Raw genomic sequence first — 8,301 nt, forward strand, 5'->3', positions numbered from 1 at the left:
GTATAAAGCAACATGCTAACCACTACTCTATGGAACCACCCCCAAAGTTGCTTTTTAATAAGATGACAAAATACTAAGAAGAACTTCCTTAAAGGAGTAGGCACCTCCCCACCTGATTTAGGTGAGTGTTCAAAAAGAGGTACACTGCAACCCCTGGCAATCCCCATCTTCTCCTCCTCCCCAATTCAGGTAGGAGGCACTGTGCCCAACCTGCCCACCCTCTCCTCCTGGGCTTACTTTGGCAGGTGGGCATAGAGTTCCCAAGACTCCATTTGCCATTGGCTTGACAGCGGATGACCCTCTGGCCAGTGTAGTAGTAGCCAGGGTCGCAGATGAGCATCAGCTGGGCCTGAAACTGGTACTGTGTCTCAAAGGTGAGCCTCCATCGGCCGTGTTCCACGCCAATGCTGCTGACATCGGGACAGGTCACAGCTAGGGAGACAAGGAGCAGAGAGGAGGATTAATTAATTATGGAAGATACTGGCAAGAGTCCAGAGCTGGGGACCAGGAGAATGTAATGCAGTAATGATGAATGCAAGAGTCTTTAACCCCCAGGCAAACTAGGGGAATATGGCTAACTAGGGTGGGCAGGTCTGCCCCCCATTCAAAAAAAGGGGGAGGTGGGACTCAGTCAATGCTGGCTGTTGGATATGAGATGCAAGTTCTGTCTGGTCAGATCTTCATTTTTCAAGAGAAGCTAGGAATGTAGATGTGGATTTTTATGTAAAATTTCCTGAATTTAATGTTGGGAAACAATTCAAAATTTTATAAAGCACACCGCAGGCCAAAGAAACAAAACAAAACAATAGAAAAACACAAAACCTAATATCTTCAGACTGAATATGGCCCATTAATCTGTCAGTTTATGACTTTGGCCTTATAGTTGAACTATACCTGTGTCATTTTAGAGTTCTGTGATCAAAAGACATTCATGCTAATGTTCTAATAGCTTTTCCATATAAAAACAAGTGGACCAGGCCATTCCTAAGTTCTGTAATGATTTATGGAAACATCTCAGGATGTCACTGCTTTGAGACTAATTTCAAATGGGAACCTAAGTTGGTAGATGACACTATCCACCTGTCTCTGCTTCCTGAATCCCCAATCTCCACGTACGTGTTTTTTCACATTACTGAGTTTTTAGCTCACTTTTTGTAGAAATATTTTCAGCTTCTTGCCCAAACCCTCCTTACACCCGCTTCCGCTGCCCAAGGACTCACGGACACACTGAGGAGGGGTGTTGCGGTTGCTCCACAGGCCTGTCTCCAGACACTCTGCTGTGGCCTCAGCGCCTGCCTGGAGGTGGTAGCCTTCGCTGCAGCTGTACACAGCCTTGGTCCCCACTGTGTACTCTTTACCAAAAACCATTCCATTCTTAGGAGCCTCAGGAAGCCCACAGGAAAGAGCTAGCAGAGGGGAAAAAAATGTCATGAGCATGTCTGCTTCACAATGGTGTTCTGAGAACACGTGTATATATTTTTGTCTTTCCTCTTCCTTGAGACCTTAACAAAATTATATAAATACTAAATACTATTAAAAGAAAAAAATCTTCTTAACAAAAATGGAAATATAAGGATCACCAGCAAAGGAGAGTTCAAAAAAACAAAACAAGCAAACAAACAAACAAACAAACAAACAAAAACAAAGAAAGAAGCTGCAGACCAAAATAAATACATGGGGAGCGGGGAGAGCTGTGGGTGAGACCAGGTCTCCATCCCTTCCCACAAATATAGTGAAGAGACATTCAGGCATCTGTTTTCTTAACTAAATAGAGAGGATTTTTCTTTTCCACTTGAGAAAGAAAAAACAAAAACAAAAATAAAACTCAATAATTCCTCTGAAAGATTTCAGGCTGCTAAGGTGTGAGCTGGCATCCCAGAGTAAAGCTCTTTTAATTCTAGGATTTAAAGGCTCTTGGCCTAAAGGCTGCCTCTCTTCCTGCTCATCTCTGCAACATACTCAACTCAATTTCTTTTTCATAGGAGAGACCCAGTAGGCAAAAATATCTGTATGTAATAACAACAAAGTTAACTCACATCTGCTACCTAGAAAAATCAACCTAGCTTTTACTTTAAAATATGAACAATCAAGGATCACTATACATATGAAGAAAACCAGCAGCATTAAAGAAATAAACAGAGATAAGGTTAAAAATACAAAAAAAAAAAAATTGTTTCTCGGCCTTTAGGCTAAGATCATGTGAAAAATAGAAAAAAGTCTTCTTTAGGAAATAGCTAACTCAGGAAATTGAACATATATAATCTGTAAACTTGTGACTAGTAGTATCTGAAGAAAATCAAAGTCATATATTATATTCATAAAATGAGAAGAGAGGGCTTTGAAAAAAGAACAACAAAAAAGAAAAAGGAAGCCCTCTTTTAAATTAAAAATATGATTGCCAAAATAAGCATCCAATAGAAGAGCTGGAGAGTAAAACTAAAGGGAATTTCCCAGAATATAGACCAAAAAGATAGAGACTGAAAATGATTAAAAAGGACCGAAAACAGAGAATCAATCCAAGAGGTTCAGCATCTAATGGTCGGTGTTCCAGAAAGAGAGAACGGAAAACGTGGAAGAGATGGAATTATCACAGATGAAGATTTCCCAGAGCTGAAGAGAGATACAAGTCTCCAGAGTGAAAGAGAACCAAAGGGATGTGAAGAGAACCATTCTTTGATACACCACCATGGAACCTCAGAACACCAAAGACACACAGAAATTCCTATAAGTTGCCAGAGAGAGAGAGAGAGAAGGGGAAAAAATGGCATCTCTGTGAAGGACTGAGAATCAGACAGGCATCGGACTTCTCAGCAACAATGGATGTTCAAAGATAATGGAACGATGCTTTTAAAGTGCTGAAGGAAATTATTTGTAACCTAGTATTTTACCTAGCCAACATACTAAGCAATGTGTGAGGGCAAAAATAATGATATTTTCAGATATTTAAAGACTTGGAAAATATGTCTCTCATGAACCCTTTCTGAGAAATTTACTTAAGGCTATCCTCTATCAAAAAGATCATCAAAACCAAGAAAGGGCAAGATATGGAATATAAAAATGATAGAACTCACTCAGGAGCATGGAGAAAAAGAATCTCAAGGTGACAGCTCAGGAGAGAAAGGTGTGCAGCAACATGACCGGGGTCACTGTTTTATAAGGAGCAGAGTCAACACTGTGTAATAAGGAGGAGTATACATTACTTATGTAAGAGTTGCCTGTGTGGTCTTTGAAAGAAATTAATACTTATAAATCATGCTTGCCATTTGACAGTTCAGGAGCTATTACAAATGGAGAGAGATTAATCAGAGTACCCACTACTAGCCCTCCCCCTCCCCCACCTCTGCAATTAGTCTAGAGCTCAGACCTCCCTCACTCAGAGCCAGAATAAGCTTGAGCTAAGTCCCATCCATATTGGCTAGCAATACTGCTTGATGCTATTAGAATTTCCAGAGGCAGAAGACTATGGCTGCACTATAATATGGGGAAGGATGAATTGTCCAGAGAGAGAGGGGCTGGGATACCAAGATGGAAGAGGGAGTCAGACTGGTTGTGGAACCAAAAGAGGAGGATTGGGAACAGAGGGAATGAAGACATACGGGAGCATCTGAATATGATGTTCTTTTAATGCCCAAAGAGCAAGACTTTGAGCTCCTTCAGGATATTAGGTTTGCCAAATTATCAGATCTGATCAGCTAACTGTTTCCTTGAACCTTTTGGGAAGAAATACTCGGATGCCCACTGACATTTTGCATGGAGGGTCAATCTGGAGATAGCAGGTAAAGGAAGTGGACAGCAGCCACTTGTCACTGCCCTTGGTCCGGCTTGTCTCTTGAAGGTAACTAAGAGGACATTAGACAAATTCTCAGACTTGAGAGATCAAAAGCCTGTCTCCTGATGTCCATGTCAAAAGACAGTCCCCCAAAACCTGAGGTAAGAGGGACACTTCTTGTGGGTAGGAGAGGAGGGGATATAATAAACCAAGTATTCGGAGCTTGTGGTGGAATGAGATCTCAGAGGGAGCGAATACGTAGTGATAGAAAAGACTTGGAGAAGGAGAGAGGAAGCATTAGGAGGCATAGACTCTCCAATGAGATTTATTTATCAGTGGAGAAGTCATGGTTTGGAAATAGCAATAAGAAAGTGGAAGAACACCAGGCCTTTCCTGGTCCTGGGTTATGTGGGAAATGGAGGATTAACATTCTCTATTTGAAAGGGCCGCAAGCATCCGTGTTTTCCGAGGAGAGGTACAGTCTCTGTGGAGGAGGGAAGTGAAGAGAGCCCTCTGGGTGGTGACCAAGGGTGTATGCTTGTTGGCCATGGAACCAGAAATCCAGAGAACACAGAGGGAATGGCTGAGAGGGCGGGTGTCAGGGGGAAGCTGGGGCAGGGGGCGGATGGGGAGAAGAAGCACAGAGCAATGTGGAGGTGAGTGCACAGAATCTAGAGGGGCTTAATTTGGGCAAGAACAGAAGATAAAAAAGATGAGAAGCACAGTAGGTTCCAACTGGCCCTCTGGAAAAAAAGACTCGTTTTCTGTGTTGACACAGAGACACGGAGACCAAAGCCAAATGACATTTGCCATTTGTGGACAGTTGATTCTCTGTGACCTTTGCTCAGGGCATCAGACAGAATATTCATGGCACATTGTCTCTGTCCTTTGAGACAGCTCAGACACAGGTGAGCAGGTTGTGAGGGTCAGAGTAGATAGGTGTCATTAAAAAGTATGGCACCACACTAGGGACCGAAGAATAACGACATCGAATATCCACATGATTTCCCATTTTTGTGTATATAATTGGCAAAGTTCTTTCCTTTTTAAAATTCAGTACATAATGTTGAGAATGTGGAAGAAAAGACAATTTTCGCATGCTGCTGGTAGAAGTATAAGTGAAGACGAACTTTCAGGAGAGCAGTAAGTATTGAAAGCTGTAGATTTTGCATAGGTTACGATTCGACAAACTGATGTTTGATCATTTATTTTAAGAAATAAATATGAATGTCCATGACAATGGAATTACAAAAATTTTAATAGCAGCACTGTTTACAGTAGCAAAAGATATAGAACTTCAAATGACCAATAATAGAATAAGACTTGACTACACGAGTTTTTCCATAACTCTGTGCCACTACTGAAAATAATGATGAGGAAGTATATTTAAGTATATGATAGATGTTAATATTAAGAGTTTTATATATTGATGAATCTATTTTTGTTAATATTAAGAGTTTTATATATTGATGAATCCATTTTTGTAAACAATATATAAAAGACCAAAGGAAATGTACTGAAATGTTAACAGTGGTGATCTCAGTTGATGGGATTATAGGTTATTTTCACTTTTTTCTTTTGTATTATCTATAGCTTTTTTTTTTTTCAGATTTCTAGCCTTAATTTATATTAATTTAAGGAAAAAAAAATCCCATCAATTATCAAAGGCAATGCATGTCAACTGCCTGGTATATACCACGAGCTTGATCGCTGAAAACAGTATGGTGATGGTTACCGTTCCATCCTGGTTCCCTCCGCCCCTTGCCTCCTCCAATCTGGTGCTTCAGCCAGCCTCAGTTGCTTTGCATGTCTCATCTCTCTCAATTCTGTGCTTTTACAAATGCTCTTGCTGTTGCCTAGAATGTTTGCCTTGCCAATGCCTGGTCCCAAACCCTCCTGGCTCCATGCGCCTGAGCCCAAGCATGCTTCTTCTGGGAGCCTTTGATAGCTGTCCAGAAGGAGGTAGGTCCTTTCTGATGCCTCAGTTCCCATGACACAGTTTATACTCCCGAGATAGCACTTCCTCTGTCATTTTGCATTTATGTGGCTAATATCCATCTCCTTCGCTGCTTTGAAAACAGTGAGACCGTGTTTCGTGCTGGGAAGATTGTAAATCCTCAATATATGCTTTTTGAAAGAATGAATTAATTATCAATGAGAAAACCCACGTTTCAAAGTGATCGGTCCTGGGACAAATCCAAGATGTGAGTAGGATCCAAGTCACCTGTTACCCCCATCCCACCTGCTTCTCACCTTGACAGAGAGGAATGGCCTCGCTCCACAGGTAGTAGCCCTGAGGGTGCCGGGTACAAATGGCCATACTGTGCCCCACCAAGCGATAGCCAGCGTTGCAGCCAAAGTGGACGGAGCCTCCGGGCTGGGTGCTGGTCTGGCCCAGAAGGAAGCCATGGAGTGGAGCCCTGGGCAGGCTGCAGTAGGAAGCTGAAGAACGAGGTGAAGTGAGGGGACCACACACAGGTGGGAAGACAGACATTCTTTCCTGCACGCCCCGCACCCTTTCTTCTCCCCCAGTTCCTTGTCTTGGCCACCGCCAGACCCACTGCTATTTCGGAAGGTCTGAGTAGTTGATGTTGAAAATGGCCAATCAGTTTAATAAAGCCAAAGGAAAGAAGAGGAAAAAACATGAAGCATTGGGTCCCCTTTGTGGCCGGGAGGCAGCGCTGGTTATGCAGCTAAGTTTAGGCTTATGAGTCTGTCGGTTCCCAAAGAAACACTGAAAACAGAACCCAACGGGGTTGATTCCAGAAGGGCGTGACCACAGGAGCTGCTGCACTCAAGTCCTGTTTTTGGCCTTTCCAGGTCTGTGACTTGGGACACATCCCTGAAGCTCTTTCAGCTCCGCTTTCCTCAACTATCTACTGGGACTGGTAATGCTTACCTCATAGAAACAGACTAAAATCCCTGCCTCAAAGAACTCGCCATAAAAACTTCTGCCAAGAGATTCTCAGAGGCTGGGAAAGAGGGGTGAGCAAAGGAACACGAAGAACATGCCTCTTGGTTGCTCTGAGAGACCCTGGCTGGGTCTCTTGGGCTAAGGGAGGATGAGGGTGCCAGGCTCTTACTACATCCTCCCACAGCGAGTTCTCTGGCCTTTTATTTGGTGATCACATCCTTCTGCTGGTGACATTCATATTTTAAATACTCTCCTTCCAAGCCTTCTTGCTCCTGCTTTGCTACCTGTATCCTGTGTATATCATTTTTATGTGTCTACCTCAGTCAAGAACAAGACTCTCAGTTATAAAATATACTTAATCACAATGATAGAGGCATTTGCAAATTACACAAGTCTACTGTATTTTAATTAAGTACTAATTGTTTCACCATGTAATTAATTCACTTTCTACTTGGCATATGTATTGTAATTACAACTGACTCATTACCCCCAAACATGTGGTTAGTTTTTAAAAACATCAAGGAAAGGGCAACTCCTTAATGGCTTTTAGTTCCCAGTTTAGCAACCAGCATAATGAAACGCTACTCAGCTGCTGTATTTCCCTTTTGTGTGAGCAGCTGCCAGGAACTCAGCTTGAATCTCCCTGAGAGGTGCCTTAAGGTTTCTTCGTCATCACGAGGAAACTGAGGCCTGGAGAGGTTAAGTGCCCTGTCTAATAACCACTCAGCTAGTTAGTGACAGAGCTGATCACTGTCCCTGGGGGTTGTGGAGACACCTCCTCCCCTCCCCCCGCCCCTGCCCCCTGCTTGTGTACGTGGGGGAAGGAATTCTGGGTTGACTTGGCAGAGGAAATTGACTCAAATAGTAAAGACCCTTCTCCCAGGGTCTCCTCAGCTTCATCTGGTTTGCCGTCCTGATGCTTCACCCAAGAGTTCTTTAAGACTTCAACTGGGCCGCTAAGTGAGGGCTGGTCTTCCAACTCGGTGGCTCTTGAGAAGAGATGGATGAAGACAAGTGGAAACTCATGCAGGCTATAAGTATTCTTTAAAGCTTTGTCCAACATTTGTTTGGAACGCAGGCCAAACGCAGCCAAGGGAAAGAGTGCTAAAGGGGACCTTGTGCACGGTGGCTTTAGGTAATTCATTTCTGCCTCCAAGCTTACAGAGCCCAGCCAGCGGTTCCCTGGACCTACATCCCTTCAGAGTGGGATCGAGCAGTTTATCAAGTTTTCTTTCCAGCTACAGACAGTTATCCTCATGATGGAAGTTCAGATGAATTTGATTTTCTTTATCTCATTACGTTTCTAGGGATATTTCTATGCTCTTTATAGATTGTTGCCTGGTCAGCTGTCTAACTAACTGGCTTGACCTTTGCTCTAACTCTGCCTATAAGATGTGGCTTGCAGAGCAGAAGAGAGGCTCCTGGACTTAAAATATAGCCCTTCTCTGGGGTGCTTGTCTAACATTTGCCAATTGGAGACCCATGTGTTAGGGTTTTTCAGGTTTTTTTTTTTAAATTTTTTTATTTTAGGTGAGGCAACCCTTGGTTGACCTCGCAGATTGCAAGGACCTTGTCAGCGTACAATCCCTCATTTATGTATGTATGTATGTATGTATGT

The 8,301-nt window shown here is 42.9% G+C and overlaps 1 protein-coding gene across 1 annotated transcript in view; it reads right to left on the reverse strand.

Moving 5' to 3' along the window:
• The window catches only part of CSMD2 (CUB and Sushi multiple domains 2), a gene marked incomplete at its 5' end in the record, with an annotated part of 295,495 nt that overhangs the window by 52,664 nt on the left and 234,530 nt on the right, over positions 1-8,301 (reverse strand). The window contains 3 exons of the mRNA XM_023529432.1: positions 238-432; positions 1,221-1,406; positions 6,023-6,304. Coding sequence (XP_023385200.1) covers positions 238-432; positions 1,221-1,406; positions 6,023-6,304 — 663 coding nt within the window. The remainder of the gene's footprint in view (positions 1-237; positions 433-1,220; positions 1,407-6,022; positions 6,305-8,301) is intronic.

This window comes from Pteropus vampyrus, unplaced genomic scaffold (assembly GCF_000151845.1).
Source record: "Pteropus vampyrus isolate Shadow unplaced genomic scaffold, Pvam_2.0 Scaffold36, whole genome shotgun sequence".
Classification (NCBI taxonomy): Eukaryota; Metazoa; Chordata; class Mammalia; order Chiroptera; family Pteropodidae; genus Pteropus; species Pteropus vampyrus.